Below are 20792 nucleotides of genomic sequence, written 5' to 3' on the forward strand. Positions count from 1 at the left end.
TATTACTGCACAATGTATGCAGGTGCTGTGGTGCTGTTCACACTATGGCAATGCACAGCATCCAGGTTAACAGCCTATAATAATAATAATAGCCTACCCTTCTTTTAGTTATACCCTTCTTTTAGATCAGACGGGCTGCCCAGCATCAAAATGCACTCCATGTGAACAGGCACCACAGTTTCCAAGACAAAATGGGCCCAACTGCACCCTGAAAAAAGTGCAAAAAAGACACATAAAAATGTGAGTTATTAGTTAATATTTTGGCCCCCGCCATAGCAATAGCACAAAAAAGAGGACTTGAAAATCCTCCAAAAATACAGCAAAAGGGCAGAGATCCTTACCTGCCCAGGCCTCCAAACAAATGCACTAACAGGATGCAGTGGACCCATGTAGTTAAGATGGAGGTAACACAGGTGCAGAAATACCGATGAGGCAGCCACTCACAACATACCAATCCGTGACGTGGGTTACGAGCTTACGTATTTTGGCCAAAATATTAACCCCTTCCCGACCTTTGACGCCACGTAGGCGTCATGAAAGTCGGTGCCAATCCGACCCATGACGCCTATGTGGCGTCATGGAATGATCGCGTCCCTGCAGATCGGGTGAAAGGGTTAAGTCCTATTTCACCCGATCTGCAGGGAGAGGGGGAGTTGTACTTCAGCCCAGGGGGGGTGGCTTTGCCCCCACGTGGCTACGATCGCTATGAAAATGGTGAAATATTGCAATCCAGCCATGGCCGATGCTGCAATAGCATCTGCCATGGCTGGAAATCATGTTCTGCCCCCCCCCCCCACCGCCCCCGATCTCCTCCCCAGTCCTCTGTTCTGTCCGGTACCCCCCTCCATCCTGTCCGCTCCCCCGTGCTCCTGTCCGCTCCCCCCGTCCTCCGATCCTCCCCCCCCTGTGCTCCGATCCACCCCCCCACCACCCCCTCATACTTACCGAGCCTCCCGAAGTCGGTCCGTCTTCTCCCTGGGCGCCGCCATCTTCCAAAATGGCGGGCGCATGCGCAGTGCGCCCGCCGAATCTGCCGGCCGGCAGATGAGTTACAAGTACATTTTGATCGCTGTGGTAGGTTCTATCACAGCGATCAAAATAAAAAAATAATAAATAAACCCCCCCCTTTATCACCCCCATAGGTAGGGACAATAATAAAATAAAGAAAATATTTTTTTTTTTCTTTTTCCACTAGGGTTAGGGTTAGAACTAGGGTAGGGTTACGGGTAGGGTTAGGGTAGGGTTAGGGTTATGGCATGTGCACACAGTGCGGATTTGGCTGCGGATCCGCAGCGGATTGGCCGCGGATCCGCAGCGGATTGGCCGCGGATCCGCAGCGGATTGGCCGCTGCGAATTCGTAGCAGTTTTCCATCAGGTTTACAGTACCATGTACACCTATGGAAAACCAAATCCGCTGTGCCCATGGTGCGGAAAATTCCGTGCAGAAACGCTGCGTTGTATTTTCCGCAGCATGTCAATTCTTTGTGAGGATTCCGCAGCGTTTTACACCTGTTCCTCAATAGGAATCCGCAGGTGAAATCCGCACAAAAAAACACTGGAAATCTGCTGTAAATCCGCAGGTAAAACGCAGTGCCTTTTACCTGCAGATTTTTCAAAAATCGTGCGGAAAAATCTCACACGAATCCGCATCGTGGGCACATAGCCTTAGGGCTAGGGTTGGAAATAGGGTTAAGATTAGGCTTGTGGTTAGGGTTACGGATAGGGTTAGGGGTGTGTTGGGGTTACAGTTGTGGTTAGGGTTGGAATTAGGGTTAGGGTTGGGGTTAGGATTAGGGTTGGAATTAGGGTTACGGGTGTGTTGGGGTTAGGGGTGTGTTGGGGTTAGGGTTGTGATTAGGGTTATGGCTACAGTTGGGATTAGGATTAGGGGTGTGTTGGGGTTAGTGTTGAAGTTAGAATTGAGGGGTTTCCACTGTTTGGGCACATCAGGGGTCTCCAAACGCAACATGGCGCCACGATTGATTCCAGCCAATCTTGCGTTCAAAAAGTCAAATGGTGCTCCCTCCCTTCCAAGCCCCGACGTGCGCCCAAACAGTGGTGTACCCCCACATTTGGGGTACCAGCGTACTCAGGACAAACTGAGCAACCACTGTTGGGGTCCAATTTCTCCTGTTACCCTTGCAAAAATAAAAAATTACTTGCTAAAACATAATTTTTGAGGAAAAAACAATTATTTTTTATTTTCACGGCTCTGCATTAACTTCTGTGAAGCACTTGGGGGTTGAAAGTGCTCACCACACATCTAGATAAGTTCCTTCGGGGGTCTAGTTTCCAAAATGGGGTCACTTGTGGGGTGTTTCTACTATTTAGGCACATCAGGGCTCTGCAAATGCAACGTGATGCCCGCAGACCATTCCATCAAAGTCTGCATTTCAAATGTCACTACTTCCCTTCCGAGCCCTGACGTGCGCCCAAACAGTGGTTTACCCCCACATATGGGGTATCAGCGTACTCACAACAAACTGGACAACAACATTTGGGGTCCAATTTCTCCTATTACCCTTGGGAAAATAAAAAATTCTGGGCTAAAAATCATTTTCGAGGAAAGAAAAATTATTTTTTATTTTGACGGCTCTGCGTTATAAACTTCTGTGAAGCACCTGGGGGTTATAAGTGCTCACTATGCATCTAGATAAGTTCCTTGGGGGGTCTAGTTTCCAAAATGGGGTCACTTGTAGGGGAGCTCCAATGTTTAGGCACACAGGAGCTCTCCAAACGCGACATGGTGTCTGCTAGCGATGGAGATAATTTTTCATTCAAAAAGTCAAATGGCGCTCCTTCCCTTCCGAGCCTTACCATGTGCCCAAACAGTGGTTTACCCCCACATGTGAGGTATCGGTGTACTCAGGAGAAATTGTCCAACAAATTTTAAGATCCATTTTATCCTGTTGCCCATGTGAAAATGAAAAAACTGAGGCTAAAATAATTTTTTTGTGAAAAAAAAGTACTGTTTAATTTTTACGGATCAATTTGTGAAGCACCTGGGGGTTTAAAGTGCTCACTTTGCTTCTAGATAAGTTCCTTGGGGGGTCTAGTTTCCAAAATGGGGTCACTTGTGGGGGAGCTCCAATGTTTAGGCACACGGGGGCTCTCCAAACGCGACATGGTGTCCGCTAAAGATTGGAGCCAATTTTTCATTGAAAAAGTCAAATGGCGCTCCTTTCCTTCCGAGCCCTGCCGTGCGCCCAAACAGTGATTTACCCCCACATATGAGGTATCAGCGTACTCAGGACAAATTGGACAACAACGTTCGTGGTCCAGTTTCTCCTTTTACCCTTGGGAAAATAAAAAATTTTTCGCTAAAAGATCATTTTTGTGACTAAAAAGTTAAATGTTAATTTATTCCTTCCATGTTGCTTCTGCTGCTGTGAAACATCTGAAGGGTTAATAAACTTCTTGAATGTGGTTTTGAGCACCTTGAGGGGTGCAGTTTTTAGAATGGTGTCACTTTTGGGTATTTTCAGCCATATAAAACCCTCAAACTGACTTCAAATGTGAGGTGGTCCCTAAAAAAAATGGTTTTGTAAATTTTGTTGTAAAAATGAGAAATCACTGGTCAAATTTTAACCCTTATAACTTCCTAGCAAAAAAAAAATTTGTTTCCAAAATTGTGCTGATGTAAAGTAGACATGTGGGAAATGTTATTTATTAACTATTTTGTGTCACATAACTCTCTGGTTTAACAGAATAAAAATTCAAAATGTGAAAATTGTGAAATTTTCAAAATTTTTGCCAAATTTCCGTTTTTTTCACAAATAAACTCAGAAATTATCGACCTAAATTTACCACTAACATGAAGCCCAATATGTCACGAAAAAACAGTCTCAGAATCGCTAGGATCCGTTGAAGTGTTCCTGAGTTATTACCTCATAAAGGGACACTGGTCAGAATTGCAAAAAACGGCAAGGTCATTAAGGCCAAAATAGGCTGGGTCATGAAGGGGTTAACTAATACCTCACATTTTTATATGTTTTTTGCACTTTTTTCAGGGTGCAGTTGGGTCCATTCTTTCTTGTAAACTGTGGTGTCTGTTCACATGGGATGCATTTGGATAGCGCTGGGCAGCCCGCCTGATTTAATAGAAGGGTGTAACTTCTAGGCTGCTAACCTGGATGCTGTGCATTGCCATAGTGTGAACAGCGCCCCATACAAGCCTCTATTGTGCATTAACCCATTCATGACCGTGGGATTTTTCGTTTTTCCGTGTTTGTTTTTCACTCCCCTCCTTCCCAGAGCCATAACTTTTTTATTTTGTCGTCAATTTGGCCATGTGAGGGCTTATTTTTTGCGGGACAAGTTGTACTTTTGAACGACATCATTGGTTTGACCATGTCGTGTACTAGAAAACGGGAAAAAAATTCCAAGTGCGGTGAAATTGCAAAAAAAGTGCAATCCCACACTTGTTTTTTGCTTGGCTTTTTTGCTAGGTTCCCTAAATGCTAAAACTGACCTGTCATTATGATTCTCCAGGTCACTACGAGTTCATAGACCCCTAACATGACTAGGTTATTTTTTATCTAAGTGGTGAAAAAAAATTCCAAAGTTTGCTAAAAAAAAAAAAAAAAAATTGCGCCATTTTCCGATACTCGTAGCGTCTCCATTTTTCATGATCTGGGGTCGGTTGAGGGCTTATTTTTTGTGTGCTGAGCTGGCGTTTTTAATGATTCCAATTCGGTGCAGATACGTTCTTTTGATCGCCCGTTATTGCATTTTAATGCAATGTCGCGGTGACCCAAAAAAAACTTAATTCTGGCGTTTCGATTTTTTTTTCTCGTTACGCCGTTTAGCGATCAGGTTAATGCTTTTTTTTATTGATAGATCGGGCGATTGTGAACGTGGCAATACCAAATGTGTAGATTTGATTTTTTTTTTTTAATTGATTTATTTTGATTGGGGCGAAAGGAGGGTGATTTAAACTTTTATATTTTTATTTTTTTCACATTTTTTTTTTTACTTTTTTTTTTTTACTTTTGCCATGCTTCAATAGCCTCCATGGGAGGCGAGAAGCAGGCACAGCACGATCGCCTCTGCTACATAGCAGCGATCTGCTGTTCGCTGCTATGTAGCAGAAAATCAGGTGTGCCATGAGCGCCGACCACAGGGTGGCGCTCACAGCTACCGGCGATCAGTAACCATAGAGGTCTCAAGGACCTCTATGGCTACTGTCCTGACACATCGCCGACCCCCGATCATGTGACTGGGTCGGCGATGACGTAATTTCCAGCCGCCCGGCCGGATGCGGTAGTTAAATGCCGCTGTCTGCGTTTGACAGCGGCATTTAACTAGTTAATAGCGGCGGGTGAATCGCGATTTCACCCGCCCTATTGCGGGCACATGTCAGCTGTTCAAAACAGCTGACATGTCCCGGCTTTGATGCGGGCTCACCGCGGAGCCCTGCATCAAAGCAGGGGAGCTGACATCGGACGTACTATACCGTCCGATGTCAGTAAGGGGTTAATATACCAAGCAATCGCCCCCTACATGAATTGGTAGGCCAAGAGTGGTTGCCTCATCGGCATTCTTGCACCTGGGTTACCTCCATCTTAACTATATGGGTCCACTGCATCCTGTGGATTTGTTTGGAGGCATGGGCAGGTAAGGATCAGCTGCAACATTGCAATAAGAAGTGAAACCTTGTATCTAACCAAAAATGGTATCAATAAAAACGTCAACTCAGGGCGCAAAAAAAATAAACAATCACACAGCAACATCCTGAAAAATGAAAACACTACGGATCTCGGAAAATCCAAATTTTTTTTTTCATCCCTTAAAAAAAAATGAAAACAAATAAATAAATAACCCAACAAACCTATGCATGTTTGGTATCTGCGTACTTATACTGACCTGGGGAATCCTATTACCAGGTCGGTTTTACCATATAGTGAACATCATAAATAAGAAAATAAATAAACAAACAAACATAGCAGCTGTGGGATTTCACTTTTTTGGGGCATTTCCAGTGCATCACATGATAAAATGAATGGTGTCATCCAAAAGTACAATTTGTCTCACAAAAAAACAAGCCCTCAAACAGCTATGGGGATAGAAAAAATAAAACTTTATGTAAAAAAAAAAAAAAAAAGAACCAGGAAATTGCAAGGTCATGAAGGGGTTAAAATTACAGATCAATCTTAAATACTATTCCAACTTGTGTCTGGTCATCCCAAACATAAATGTTTTATTTGGAGCATGTCCGTTCCCAGGTGACATTTAGGCATCTTTCATGAGGCACGGTCTTAGGGTCTGTGCACACGCTGCGGATTTGACGCTGCGGATCTGCAGCTGTTTTCCATGCGGTGTACAGTACCATGTAAACGTATGGAAAACAAAATCCGCAGTGCACATGCTGCGGAAAAAATGCGCAGAAACGCAGCGGTGTTTTTTCCGCAGCATGTCAATTCTTTGTGCGGATTCCGCAGCGGTTTACACCTGCTCCTCAATAGGAATCCGCAGATGGAATCCGCACAAAAACCGCGGTAAATCCGTGGGTAATCCGCAGTGCGGTTTACCTGCGGATTTTGCAAAAACGTGTGCACATAGCCTTAATCAGGATTTGACCTGGCTGTTGTTGGATCAGAGTCTATGGGGCTCAGATTCGTCAAGACCAGTGATTTTCTCATCGGTCTTGATTACGGAATGTAGTGGAGTGAGACGTTCCTGATTCTTGAAGAAGTGTACGACTGGAAGTGGACACTCAGTCTACGTCTTGGAGTCCTGCACGTCCAAGCACACGGTGACTGTCAGCGCCATTATATTCTATGACCCCCTCGGCTCATACGTCTGAATCCCCTTCTGAGGGGTCTGGACGCACACCCCGACGGGACCAAGGAACGCTGGTAAAAGCACAATGTGAAAGGAGCCTATTAAATCTGGCACCAGACCGACATGCAGTCAGAGCTGCACATGGATTTGTCCATTTTGCGGACTTGTCTGTCCTGTTTCCATGTGGCCTTTTGAATCTGACCTAATAGTGATCACTTGCACATCTTGGTTGAATGACCTGTGCTGCTCAAATTCTTGAACTTTTATTTCCCTTGCCTCTGCACAGGTAACTGAAGTAGATGCACAACTGATTAGATTTCAGAACCTTGTAGAACTTGTGTTGAGTGCCAATAAATTAAAGACGGTGCATTCTGGTAATCTTCCAAGAAATCTAAAGGTGAACATGCTAATGACTTTCTTCTGTGGCTAATAACGGTTTCATCACAGTAAGAAATAACAGATATTTATACTGTTATTTGTTTCAGATTTTGGAGCTATGTTCTAACCATATTTCAAGCTTAAAAGATCTAAGTATAAATCCACCTCCATTATTGCAGCATTTAGGACTTGCCTACAACAGAATTCAGTGCTCCTCAGAGAGTATATTCCTTACTGTGGATATCTGGTAGGACACTTTGGTTTATAGATGATTACATTTTTGTTATCAGAGAGGAGTTACTTAATATATTTTGTATTAACATTCTGTGATTCTTATTACACATATTTTGAGACTTGTTAAACATTTTAACCAAAACTATTATTTCCTTTTGTATATTTTTTTTCTAGGCCAAATTTGGTTTCTCTTGATCTTAGTTTCAATGACCTCACTGATCTCTTTAATATAGTCACCCCAATCTCTACTTTACAAAATCTTCGCATTCTCGTGCTACAAGGAAATCCTCTGACATTTATCACCTCATATAGAGGCTACACTATAGATTTTCTTCCAAAGCTATGCGTTCTGGATGATATTTTAATATTACCAGATGAAAAATATAAATTCAGTGGACTATCAAAAAAGAAAGGTGAGATGCTTAATGACCCATGTTTGCAAAGCATAACAGGAAAAATGTATCAAAATGCAACAGGCTTTACTGGTGAGGTGGATTCACTAAGCCGTGAAAACTGCAGATCTGAGCCAGTAAAAAAGATAGGTGATAAGCATATTGGTGAGTTCAGGGCCCATGCCTACCATACAGGCAGAGCAACTGAGCTCACTGATTGGCAGCAACGCTGTAGATGTAACATCAGTGCCATAGACAATAACGGACACCAAGAGTACCAGCAGAGCTTTGGAACCATGAAGGATGAGAGAAGCACAGGTTTCTTTGTTTTTTTGTTTTAAATTTTGTCTCGGTACAGGGGTTTTCTGAAACTGGAAGGTGATATTATGATACAATTTACTATACTGTAGTAATTAGCAAGTTTTCCAGTCTAATTTTATAACTACACTGTGCGCACAATTATTAGACAAGTGAGTATTTTCACCTTATCATCATTTTCCAGGTCACCACCTGACAGCACCATGGAGGATGTCCTTCTTATCCATAGTGGGACAGGAAACCACGAGAGTTTAAAAGGACCCTCCCCACTCCACCCTTCAGTGTTTTTCCTGTCCCACGGTGGATAGGAACGACGAGAGATTCGCCTGTCCCATGCAGAGAGTGTGGATCGGGGGGGGCTCGGCCTCTTCCTTCCCACTGTATGTCCTCTGTATAGCTGACACCCAAGTAATCGGGTCCCTCAGCAGCACCAGTGCAGCGCTGCTCCTGGTAGAGGAGGTCTCTTCCCCCGGGGAGGGCTCTCGACCTCAGAGGATGCCCCGGAAGGTACCTGCTTATCGCTCCTGCAAGGGCGCACCCTTCGCAAGCGATTCTGGAGCCAGAAGGTACGCTGACATCTCGGGACGCCGGGCTGGAGCATGGCGGCGAGTAACTTCTGGTTCGCCGCGCCGTGCGTCACTTCCGGGTCACGGCCAGGAACAGTGGGCGGTCATCCTCGTTCCTCCTGTGGAGGAGTTTGGGACGAACAGCATCGGATAAAAGAGGTAGGTAGTGCGCAGCGGTAGCGGCAGCGTCAGCTATGGAGGATTCAAACCCTGTAGCTGCAGTCAGCACGGAGGTCCCAGTTACCCAGGCACATGTGAGTTCCCACCTCGTGGTGCGTTCTCCTTCAGGGGCGTCCCTCATCTGGAGATAAGAAGAGGAATAAGAGATGCTCTTTATGTGCCTCAAAACTCAACATCTCCTGGCAGAAACCTCTCTGCGAGGCCTGCACTGCTCGTATTGTGGGGGAGGAGCAGGCCTCCCTAATAACAAGCATGAGGGCCATGGTTAGAGAAGAAGTACAGGCTTCGATATCTAACTTATCTGCTCCCCAGTCGGTCCAGTCTGATTTCCAGGATGCTCCCAGGTCCAGAAAAAGACAGAGGGAGTCGGATCTGTCATCTGAAGACAGTTCCTTTGAATCCGAAATGGAGGAAGAGGAAGTGTGCAGAGAGCCTCCTCATAAGGGAAAAAAGTACTTATTTTCTTCTAATGATATCGATGAGCTTCTGGGGGCGGTGAGACAAACTATGCAGGTTGAAGAGCCTTCTACCACTCAGTCTGTCCAAGATGAGATGTTCGGGGGCCTGCGTTCACAAACGTCAAAGGTCTTCCCGGTTAATGCCCACATTCGGTAAGTCCGAACCTGCTAGTCTCTGACTCTGCTCACAGTTAGCAGCTGTTAACCTCTTCATCACCTCTTCCCGCAGCTCAATGATTTTAGAAGAGTGGGAAGAGGCAGAGAAAAGGATATCCATTCCAAGAGACTTTAGGCTACGTCTTCCTTTTGACCATGAGGAGGTCAAAGATTGGGAAGATATACCGAAAATCGACATCCCACTAGCAAAGGTGTCTAAGAGAACTGCCATACCATTTGAAGACTCCTTGAACTTGAAGGAGCCTATGGACAGGAAGGCAGATGGTCTCCTAAAGAGAGCTTGGGAGAGTTCGGCCGCAGTGATCCGCACAAATATAGCGGCAACATCTGTGGCGAGAGCAATGCATCTATGGCTCGACGATTTAAAAGAACAGTTGTCAGCCAAAACCTCTAGGGAGTCTATTGTAAATGCTATCCCTTTACTAAAATTAGCAACGGGGTTTCTTGCAGATGCTACTGCAGAGTCCGTGAGGTTCACTGCTAGAGGCCAGTCATTATCAAATGCAGCCCGAAGGGCTATATGGTTAAAAAGCTGGTCAGGGGATGTCCATTCAAAAAACAAATTATGTTCCATTCCCTTTTCAGGAGGCAGAGTCTTTGGGCCTATATTAGACAACATTCTGGAAAAGGCTTCTGATGAAAAGAAGGGGTTTCCAGAAGAGAAAAAGTAAAAATTCCAGCCCTTTCGTAGGCCCTATTACAGTCAGAGATCAGACTATAGGGGTAAAGGTAAACAAGGAAGATGGAGCTACCAGAAAGGGGGAGAAAATAGGAACCGAAGTAGAGATCCAGGTCCCTCAAACCCTAGGTCAGAGTTCCGGAGAAAATGACGCCACCAGGATAGGGGGACGGTTGCTAAACTACCTAGGGGAGTGGGAGAAAATTACCACAAGTCCGTGGGTCCTGTGTTATGGAAATATTAGGGTTGGATAAATATATCCCTGTGTGTGCTGTGGCCGCTCCCAATTAGACTGAGTATTTTGAGCGCTCATCAAGAATGGACTGTACACAACTGTGACAGAACAACATTCCATCAATACTGAATCTTTATTGTACATACATAGTTTTATATTTTCACATAGAAAGGAGTGGTTAGGGGTTGTCAGGGGTGGTTAGTTAATTACCATATTGTCTAGCTCCTCTGTCATTGGTTATCTAAACATATATGGAATATTGTGATTAATGCTCATATGACTGCTGATTAAGCTGAGACATCTGATCAGCAGTCATCAGACATCTGACATTATTCCGCTTTTAGGGATGGAAAACCCCATATGATCTGTCTGGTTTATATTAGTTCATGTCAGCCATTTTATGATCTGTCTAGGTTATATTAGTTTGTGTCAGCCATTTTAAACCATTGATTATAATGTATATATTAGATTATAGAGGAGTATACATGCAAGTGAGATCTACATGATATATATATTTCTATCACAAGCCCCCCTTAGATATCACTTGCCCTAATCCTAGCCTCCTGTCCCAAAGCGCTGCAACTCTTTTGTGCTGTTGGCGAACTGACACAAGCCTAACGCCTGTGCCCCACTCCATACAGACTTTTCGCAAATGGGCGGTCAGGAGATCTGTCCCTAACGGGGGTTCGTTGCAATCAGTCTCTTAGTCAATAGCAGGTGTAGTGAGCGATGTGCAGTCTTTATCAGGTAGGTCATCTGTTCGGTCAGGCAGGGCATCCACGACATCATTCTGGCTTGGGTGTCATCTTCTGGTAGGGGAGCTTTCTTGCCATGCGATGAGTGGATCCAAGCGAGTCTTCCCTCCAGTTTCACAGAGTTTGGTGTCATCAGCAGCACTTGAGCAGGACCATCAAATCTGGGATCGAGTGGTGTTCTCCTTACAAGCTTTTTCACCAACACCCAGTCTCCTGGCTTCTAGGAGTGCATACCGGACACTGAATCTGGATCTGGCAATGAAGAAAAAAACTCGAGAATGGATGTTAGCAAGTTTCTTGGTGATTTCAATTACATAAGCAGACAAAGTATCATATTGCATAATCAGCTGCTAAGGGAAAGGATACCCCTAACCTGGGACTAGACACAAACAAAATTTCATATGGTGACAGCTTTTCTGGGCCTCTGGGAGTGTGCCTAACACTGAGTAGTGTGATTGGGAGTGTGTAGGCCTAAGTCTGACCCTACTGCTGACTAGATCTCTCATGTGAGGTTTGCTGTGAATGCAGGTCCCTGGTCACTCTCTATCACTTCTGGGACCCCATAGCTGCATATCTCGTCTCTGAGAGTAGCTTCTTTGCAGTAGTCTTTGCTGACTGGTTCCTCACTGGGAAAGCTTCTGGCCATCCTGAGAACACGTCCGCGACCACAAGGGCATATTCGAATCCTCCACTTGGCGGCATCTGGATGTGGTCTATCTGGATCCTCTGGAAGGGGGTACAGTGGTCTGGCAAGTTGATGTGTGGGAACTTTCTTCATTCTTCCAGGGTTGCATTTGCCACAGGTCAGACAGCTGTTTATGAACTTGGCTGTTAGGGTGGAGATTTCTGGAGCGAACCAGTAAGCACCAATCGGATCATTCATCTGTGTCTTTAATCTGTGTGTGGGCCCATGTGCCCACTGGACCACCATAGGGTACATGCTTCGGGGTAAACAGGGTTTGTAGTCCATTTAGTATACCCTTCCTTCTTCATGTGTTGCTCACTTCTGCACCCAGCATTCCTTCTTGTCCTTTGGGGCTTGCTCTTGCAACTTTTTTGAGCAGATCCCAGGATGTCATCTTGTCAGGTTTCCTGTCTTCAGCCGTCCTGTAGTAGCCGTCCGGCTCTACGACCTCTTCCACTTGTCCATATTGTCTTCCCTTGACTGTTTCTTTGGCTGCCATATCCGCCATGTTGTTGCCTCGTGCCCCTACTGTGTTCAGTTTTCCATGCGCTTTGACTTTTAGCATTGTCACCACTTTTGGAAGTTGAAGTGTGTTCAGCAGGTCCTTAATGGCTCCATTGATGCTTCACGGTTGTTCCGCTTGCTGTGAGGAAGTCCCTTGCAGCCCAGATGGGTCCGAAGTCATGTGCTATGCCATGCAAGTACCTTGAATCGGTAAACATTTTCTCAGTCTTGTCTTCTGCCATCTGGTAGGCCTTCATCAGCGCTATCAGTTCTGCTTCCTGGGCTGACAGACTGGGCGGCAGACTTCTGGACCACAGGATCTCTTGATTGCTGGTCGCTGCACCTCCCGTGTGGAATCTTCCTTCATCATCTGCAAATCTGGAGCCATCCACATAGAGGATCAACTCTGGGTTGGTCAGTGGCTCTTCTGCCACCTTGGGTAGTCCTGCTGTTTCCTGTTGCATGATGCTGAAGCAATCATGGTCATCCGTCCGGAGCAAATTCAGATCCCTGCAGAAGGTATCATGCCGATTTTGATCAGACTTTTTATCTGAGGATCCGTATCTGTATCCCCCCTTGGGAGTGGGAGTAGAGTGGGCGGATTGAGGACTGTGCATCTGGAGATGGTGACATTGTTGGGCAGGAGTAGAGAGCACTGGAGGCGAAGATGCCTGGCGGTGGAGAGATGTTTTAGCTGGGTTTGGTTGAGGATTGCTGAGATGTCATGCAGAGCCAGGATTTCCAATGGTTTTTCCACTGATGTCAGTAGTCCTGTCCAGGAGGGCGTGTGCTGCAACTGCTGCTCTCATGCGGGAGGAAGAGGCTCCCCTTGCAACTGGATCCAGGCAAGCTGAAAAGTAGTCCGAAAGTCTCTGCTTTCCCCCCTGAAGCTGTGTCAGGACTCCAGTAGCAAGGCCTTCTCTTCTCATCAAGTAGAGACGGAATGGCTTCTTGTAGTCAGATAGGCCTAGTGCTGGCAGAGACTACAGAGCCTTTTAACTTCTTGAATGAACTGAAGGCCACATCTCTCTGGAGGAACGGGGTCACACTGACGTATTCACACAGAGGCTGCATTAGGACGGAAGCATCAGGGATCCAGGCTCTGCAATATGAAACTAGACCAAGGAAGGCCTGTAGCACCTTTGGAGTTGTCAGAGGGACCATCTTCTCCACTGTGGTCTTCCGGTCATCTGTCAGGTGTTTCACCTGGTGAGCAATACAGTGTCTCTGGAACGTAACTTGCTTCAGACACCACTGGACTTTGTTCTTTGAGATCTTGCAGTGCTGCTCCGCCAGGTAGAGTAGGAGATACAAGGAATGGGCTTTACACGTGTCAAAGTCAACTGCACAAAGGAGTAGATTGTCCATGTATTGTAGCAGGGTTACTTCTGCTTGTTCTGTGACTCAGTTGGTGAGAACTGTGGACATTGCTTTGGTGAACTGTGAAGGGCTGTTCTGGGCCCACTGTGGCATCACTGTCCATGTGTGGTGTCCCCCCTGGTGCATTAAGGCAAACAGGAACTGGTCTTCCGGATGAGGGGGAACACTGAAGAAAACATTAGCCAGGTTGTTCACTGTGAACACTTTTGCTGTGGCAGGCACATTTGAGAGCAGAGTGTGCGGATTCGGCATAATTGCAGTTTCAAACACTGGCGTCATTCACAGCTCTCAGGTTATATAGCATTCTGAACTTGGCTGGCTCTCCTTTTACAGTCTTTTTCTTGGCGGGGAAAAGCGGGGTATTGCAAGGCGATGTGCGAGGAACAATGATTCCTATTTCCAGGTAGACCTTCAGTTGGTCAGAGGCAGCTTGACTCTAGGCCTGGCCTGGGCCTTACGAGGGTACGGGGTACATGGCTTGAGTGACACCCGTACTGGGGCAACTTGAGGTTTTCTCACGTGCTGGGGTCCCTTAGACCATAGACTTTCTGGTACTACATCCAGTACCTCCTTGGGTAGGCCTCGATTGTTTAATGTTCTTGTAGGGCCGCCAGCATGACTCTTCTCGGGTCAGGGATGAAGAAAGTGTCACTGTCCCATCTTCGTGGAACACTGTGGTTGCCTTCAGCTTCTGCAGTAGGTTCGCTCCCAGCAGGTTGAGCGGCAGGTCCTTTACACCACAAACTGGGACAGGATAGAGTGTCCTGGCTGAGTGCACACGCTCAGTGGCTTTGTAAGCTGAGAATGTCTGACTTGACCATCAATGCCCATGCGAGACACAGAGGATTCTGATAGGCAGGTGGGATCAGCGAGTTCCACAGGTGTCATCACACTTCTGGCTGCACCACTTTGGATCTGACAACGCCATCCACTTTTAAAGGTAATTTGAGGTATTGGTCCTGCAGATGAAGTTTTACATGTCAGGAGCGTAGTGTCTTGCGGACCTGGCTTGCTTGCCTCTGTCCTATGAATGGGGTACTTCACTGCTTTCTGCACTTCCTCCTTGACCTGTTTCTCTGGACCAACTCTTGGGTTGCATGGGTCCAGTCTCTTCGGGGGCGTGAGTGCTTTGCACTGGTTCTGGAAATGGCCAAACTTGCCACAGATGTAACCCTTGACACTTCTTCTGTCTTTGTAGGGTGGTTGGGCTTCCAGGTCAGTGGTCACCATGAGAGGGGCTGTCTTCTGCACCCCTGGTTGTGACTCAATCCCTTGATGGGTACTGCAGCGGCAGCGGGGTCCGGCCTGCTGATTGAAGCTGCGGTGGTAAGACGGGGCCTGCAGGTGCATTCGTGACGAGGCCCGGGGTGCCATGAGACCGGCGGCTGCATCCAACCCAAGGTCTTGGGGCGTTACAGGGGCTGCGGCTGCATCTGCCGTCACTTCTTACCCCTGCTCCGACATAGCTTCTCCCCTTTGCTAACCTTATTGAGGTCGGTGTCTCCTCTCTGGAGTCTGCAGCGGTTCTTCTGGTGGTGTGTTGGTCGGCACTTTGCAGCGTCTTCACCTCTGGCTCCCCTTCCAGCGTTCTCAGCAGCACGGCACCCGTTTCCTTCTTCGCGCTCTTTGTGGTGCTATAATGGTGGCAGTTTTGGTGACAATCGGCAATAGACAGTCTCCTAGGCGCACATAAAACATTTTTTCTGGGTCAGTCCACTGCTATTGACCTGTTCCTAGGCCTAGCCACTATCAGTGGTTTCCTGATTGGCTGTCTCAGTCCATGCCCAAAGGCCTGTGTATCTGGTCATGAATGGTGAAGCCCAAGTCTTGGAATACTTGCATTACTCTGCAATGAAACTTCTTTACAGACTCTGTCTTATCTTGGCTCATGTCATGGCTTGTCCTGCCAATCTGCCTTTGGCCCACTCTCTGAGCTGTTCAATTAGCTGTGGCCCTGACTCCCAAGCGTGTACATCTGATTCTGCTGGAAGTTTGAATTGTTCCTTCATGATTGGCCAGAGTGCATCACCTGCTTCTATTTTCATTCATGGCCCAGAGATCATTCCAGCTGGCTGCATATGTTTGCTGCTTCTGCTACATTCTTCGGTAAAATGGCATGGGATGCATCCCTGGGTCTGGACTATTGTCACCTGACTTGAAGTGCAGTGCACATAGTGTAATGGTGGTGCCTCTATCTGCCCTTGCATTCTTGGTGCCTGTGGGTTTCTTTTCTAGTACTAGACAGCATGTATGATGTTCCCTCTTCATCTTCATCAGAGGAATAGTTGTGATGGCTTGTACCGGGGTCATACACTGACTGATTTTGGACTTAGAAGTTGCTTTTTTTTTTTTTTTTTTATGTGAGGATGTCTCCCCCCTTGCTGAAGCTATGATGGATTAGGATTATAGTTTCATGTTGGTGTGAATGTGGATGTAGGCAGCTCTGACCGGTGCTGAAGCTGTACATTATCAATACATAGTGATATCAAAGTTCATGTAAAACCTTAAGGGTTACAATATTGTTGACTGTGAAATGAGGTAACGGAGGATCTGTCAGTGAGCTCATTCTGATATCACTCCTCCCCCCTCTGCACCCAGGGCTGAGCTGACTGCTGCCTGATATGTCTGGGGCTGCCCACTGTAGGGGGGGCTTTCACCTTCTTTCCCCGATATCACAACTGGCAATGGCTGGACTGTGCCAGGGACACCTTGTGCTGTAAGCACCATATTGTTTGAATTGGGCGTTGGCCCAGCCGGCAACACGGAGGAAAAAAAAGAGGAAGAAGAAGGAGGAGGGGTTGAGGAGTGAGACAAAGGAATAGTAGGAGGGGAGAGAGAATGTGGAGAGAGAGAGAAGAAAGGTGTGGTGGGGGAGTGGATAAGGAGGGAGGAGAAGATGGAGGGTGGAGGGAGGAGAGAGGGAGGAGAAGAGAGGAGTGGAGAAAGAGGGGAAGAGAGAGAAGAGAAAAAATGTGGAGGAAGAGGAAAGGAGAGAGAGAGAGAGAGTGCGGAGAGAAAAGACTGACACAGGAAAAAGAGGATAGATTAGAACAACAAGAATAATAGAGAGGAGCAATTATGCCTTCTCCCTGTAGGGAGAGACGGGGCGCACCACATACTGTGCAAAAATAACTACCTATACCATGGATTCTGCTAAAAGCAGACTGCGCAGATTCTCCCGTCTCATACCCACAAAAATCACTTCCTGATTTGCTCACATAACTTTCTGTTCCACCTAAACGATGTAAGCTCTGCTGCCACTTCATACCATGTATTAGTATTCAGCAATCTAACATCAGCTACTGTAACTTCCCTTATTTTCCTTTCTACGTCATGCCACTCTGCAGCTTGAAGTCTGCCATTCTAATGAATTTCACGTACTTTATACCTTCCAAAAATCTTCACATACTTAACACCTTCGTATTCTGTCACTATCTAGGGGCTGTTTTCTCATCAGGAAGTAAAAAGACTTTCCTGTTGCTCGGCCACTTTGTTCCCCATGGCAAAAGCAAAAAATGAAAATGAAAAACACATAAAAATGAAAAAAAGAAAACAGTACTAAAAAAAACTTCTAAAAATGAGTATATAAAACACTAAGAAAAACTCAAAACGATAAGAAAAACCGTCAAAAACTTTGATACAAGAGAAACATTTTTTTTTTTTTTTTTTCAAAAATAAAATAAATAAAAAAATAAAAAGGTAAAGAGGTTGAAGATTGAGGAAAACTTAAATAAAAACTTTAAAAATGCCGCAAAAAGAAAAAAAAAGACCCTTTAAGAGAGTAAAAAAAAAAAAAAAAAAAAATTAAAAATTAAAACAGCTTTTCTCTTTTTTTTTTTCCTTTAGAATCTCTGCGCTCAAATGCAGTCAGAGACACACTTCCTCTTAGATATCACGTATGCCATTGCAATAATATCAAATGTCACTAAAATCACGTTTCTGAAAACACGTAGGTCACATCAAAAAATGATAGATACAATTTAAATTTCACTTCTTCACAAAAAAAACTACACATACCCAGCATTGCAGCTGAAAACAGTCAGAAAAAAAAAAAAAAACTGTGACAGTTTGATTTACAATGCATATCTCTCTGCTAAACAGCACGGAGAAAGAGGAAGTTCGGACAAGAGAACTATTTCTGCTTCTTAAAGCGGCAATAGTACATGACACAAACAGACAGACAATCCGAGAGATGCCCTTTTAAATTCTGTGACACATGCAGGCTGCGCTGGGAACAGACTACTGCCAATCGCACTGGACGCACCTGCGCCCGGGCCACCTGAGTGCTTGAGAAGCACAACAAGCGGGAAATCTACCACCCCGGTCCGGACGTCCTGACTGGATCGCCGGTACTACGGGAATCTGTGGCAGCCCCTGTAATCTATCACCATCCGAGCCTGGATTCTGGAGCCACCTGCTCCGGAACTACCTGTTCCTTTCCTCTTGCACGGGAATCTGTGATAGCTTACTCAGCGATTTGAACTCCTGCTGTCTGTTACCCAGCCACCATAAACAAAAGTCACTTTTCCTTCCTCTCTCGGATTTTACACAAAACATATACACGGTCCACAGCAGACACCTCCCAGGGTGGATTCGTGGCTACGGATTTTTTACACTACCTGGGAATTTGTGACCACATCTTACCGGCAAGAGGCATAGACAAGGACTGGGCACAGGGGACTTTCAGGTAAGATGATAACATTTTCTTACCTTACTTATGGAGCTGCGCAGTCTCCTGCCCCTGTGCCAGGCCACGCTACAGCTTCCGTATCTCCGGTTAGAAGGATCCCGTGCGTTTCATCCGAGCCGTTGGGCGCCATTTGTTATGGAAATATTAGGGTTGGATAAATATATCCCTGTGTGTGCTGTGGCCGCTCCCAATTAGACTGAGTATTTTGAGCGCTCATCAAGAATGGACTGTACACAACTGTGACAGAACAACATTCCATCAATACTGAATCTTTATTGTACATACATAGTTTTATATTTTCACATAGAAAGGAGTGGTTAGGGGTTGTCAGGGGTGGTTAGTTAATTACCATATTGTCTAGCTCCTCTGTCATTGGTTATCTAAACATATATGGAATATTGTGATTAATGCTCATATGACTGCTGATTAAGCTGAGACATCTGATCAGCAGTCATCAGACATCTGACATTATTCCGCTTTTAGGGATGGAAAACCCCATATGATCTGTCTGGTTTATATTAGTTCATGTCAGCCATTTTATGATCTGTCTAGGTTATATTAGTTTGTGTCAGCCATTTTAAACCATTGATTATAATGTATATATTAGATTATAGAGGAGTATACATGCAAGTGAGATCTACATGATATATATATTTCTATCACACCTGCAGGTTATATCTCAGGGGTACAGGATAGAATTCGACTCCCTTCCCCCAGAAAGATATTTTGTGTCCAACGTCCGTCTCTCTTCAGCCTCTCCAATGTGGTCGGACGTACAGGATCTCCTCCGGACGGAGGCGATATCTCCTGTTCCTCCTCACCAGATAGGAACAGGTCACTACTCGGGTCTCTTTTCTATAAAGAAACCTTCAGGAGAATCCCGAACCATTATAAATCTCAAGCCTCAAACAGATGGCTACAGTACAAAAGGTTCAAGATGGAGTCCATCCGTTCCACGATTCCCCTATTAGGAAAAGACGTGGTAATGTGCACTTTAGACTTAAAGTGCATATTACCACGTGCCAATATTTCCACATCATCAGAGATACCTGAGATTTGCAATAGAAAAGGAAGGATCAATCTTCCATTATCAGTTTCGTTGCCTTCCATTTGGATTGGCGTCGGCTCCAAGAGTTTTCACAAAACTCATCATAGAGATCGTGTCTTATCTCAGGAAACGAGATATCACGATAGTACCCTATCTGGACGATTTCCTGTTGGTGGCAGATTCTGTGGGGCAACTCAAGGTCGATTCTCAGTTAGTGATCTCCACACTGCAGAAGTTAGGATGGGTGTTGAACTGGAAAAAATCACACCTAACTCCAAGATCAAGAAGACAGTTCTTAGGTGTAGTACTGGATTCGAAGATCAGGAAATCGTTTCTGCCGGACGGAAGACGGTCCGACCTGATAAAGAAGGTTCGACGGTTCGCAGGAAATCGAGTGACAATAAGAGATGCAATGAAGATCCTGGGCATCATGACGGCCTGTATCCCATGTGTCAGCTGGAGTCAATTCCATTCCCGTCAGTTACAAAGAGCGGTTCTAACATCATGGGACAGAAGACAGTCTTCGTTAGACAAGGACCTTTTCCTATCTCATCGGGTCAGACAATCCCTACGATGGTGGACGGTGTCAGAAAACCTCCAGGTGGGTGTCCCTTGGGTCCAGACTCCAGCAGTCACGGTAACAACGGACGCAAGTCAGCAAGGTTGGGGTGGCCAGGTACTCGGAAGATACTACCAGGGACAATGGAATTTGGAAGACAGCAGCAATTCCTCAAACCACAGAGCTGCATGCGGTTTGGAAGGTTTTGTGTTCAGCCCGGATCCTGTTAAAAAACAAACACCTAAAGATCCTATCGGACAACATGACGACGGTGGCTTTTCTTCGTCATCAGGGAGGTCCAAGGCATCCGAAGCTACAACATCTGGCAGATCAGATTTTCGCCTGGGCAGAGAGATCGGTGCTTTCGATTTCGGCGGTTCACTTTGAAGGCTCAAGAAACCAGATTGCGGACTTCCTGAGCAGAGAAAAATTATCACCCACAGAATGGGAACTGAACAGCAAGATTTTCGATACCCTGTGTTGACGCTGGGGAACTCCGATGGTGGACCTATTTGCAACCAGAAGGAATGCAAAAGTAACAGCATTTTACTCCCTGAACCCTCAGGAGAACCCGGCAGGGGTAGATGCCCTCTCTGTCATGGAGCAAGGGTCTGCTATATGCCTTTCCCCCTCTGGCTTTGGTGCCGAGGGTCCTCAGGAAGATATGCGAGGACAGAGCTCGAGTGATCTTAGTGGTTCCCTTCTGGCCCGGAAGAAGCTGGTTCCCTCTCCTAAGGAAGCTGGCAGTAGACAGTCCTTACCATCTTCCA

At 45.8% G+C, this 20792-nt stretch overlaps 1 protein-coding gene and 1 long non-coding RNA gene across 6 annotated transcripts in view; one reads left to right on the forward strand and one right to left on the reverse strand.

The window, feature by feature from the left end:
• LRRC43 (leucine rich repeat containing 43) overlaps nucleotides 1-20792 on the forward strand; it is a 107834-nt gene that overhangs the window by 2505 nt on the left and 84537 nt on the right. For 4 of the 5 annotated variants that reach the window (XM_077293134.1, XM_077293137.1, XM_077293135.1 and 1 more), the window contains exons 3-5: nucleotides 7071-7181; nucleotides 7270-7409; nucleotides 7571-7809. In XM_077293134.1, coding sequence (XP_077149249.1) covers nucleotides 7071-7181; nucleotides 7270-7409; nucleotides 7571-7809 — 490 coding nt within the window. The remainder of the gene's footprint in view (nucleotides 1-7070; nucleotides 7182-7269; nucleotides 7410-7570; nucleotides 7810-20792) is intronic. The other variant, XM_077293136.1, reaches the window with a different exon arrangement.
• On the reverse strand, nucleotides 10503-15531 carry LOC143810412 (uncharacterized). Its single transcript, XR_013222872.1, has 2 exons — nucleotides 15210-15531; nucleotides 10503-11408 (listed from the first exon to the last, which is right to left on the reverse strand). It is a non-coding gene; the product is annotated as an uncharacterized LOC143810412 (long non-coding RNA).

This window comes from Ranitomeya variabilis, chromosome 1 (genome assembly GCF_051348905.1).
Source record: "Ranitomeya variabilis isolate aRanVar5 chromosome 1, aRanVar5.hap1, whole genome shotgun sequence".
Taxonomy (NCBI): domain Eukaryota; kingdom Metazoa; phylum Chordata; class Amphibia; order Anura; family Dendrobatidae; genus Ranitomeya; species Ranitomeya variabilis.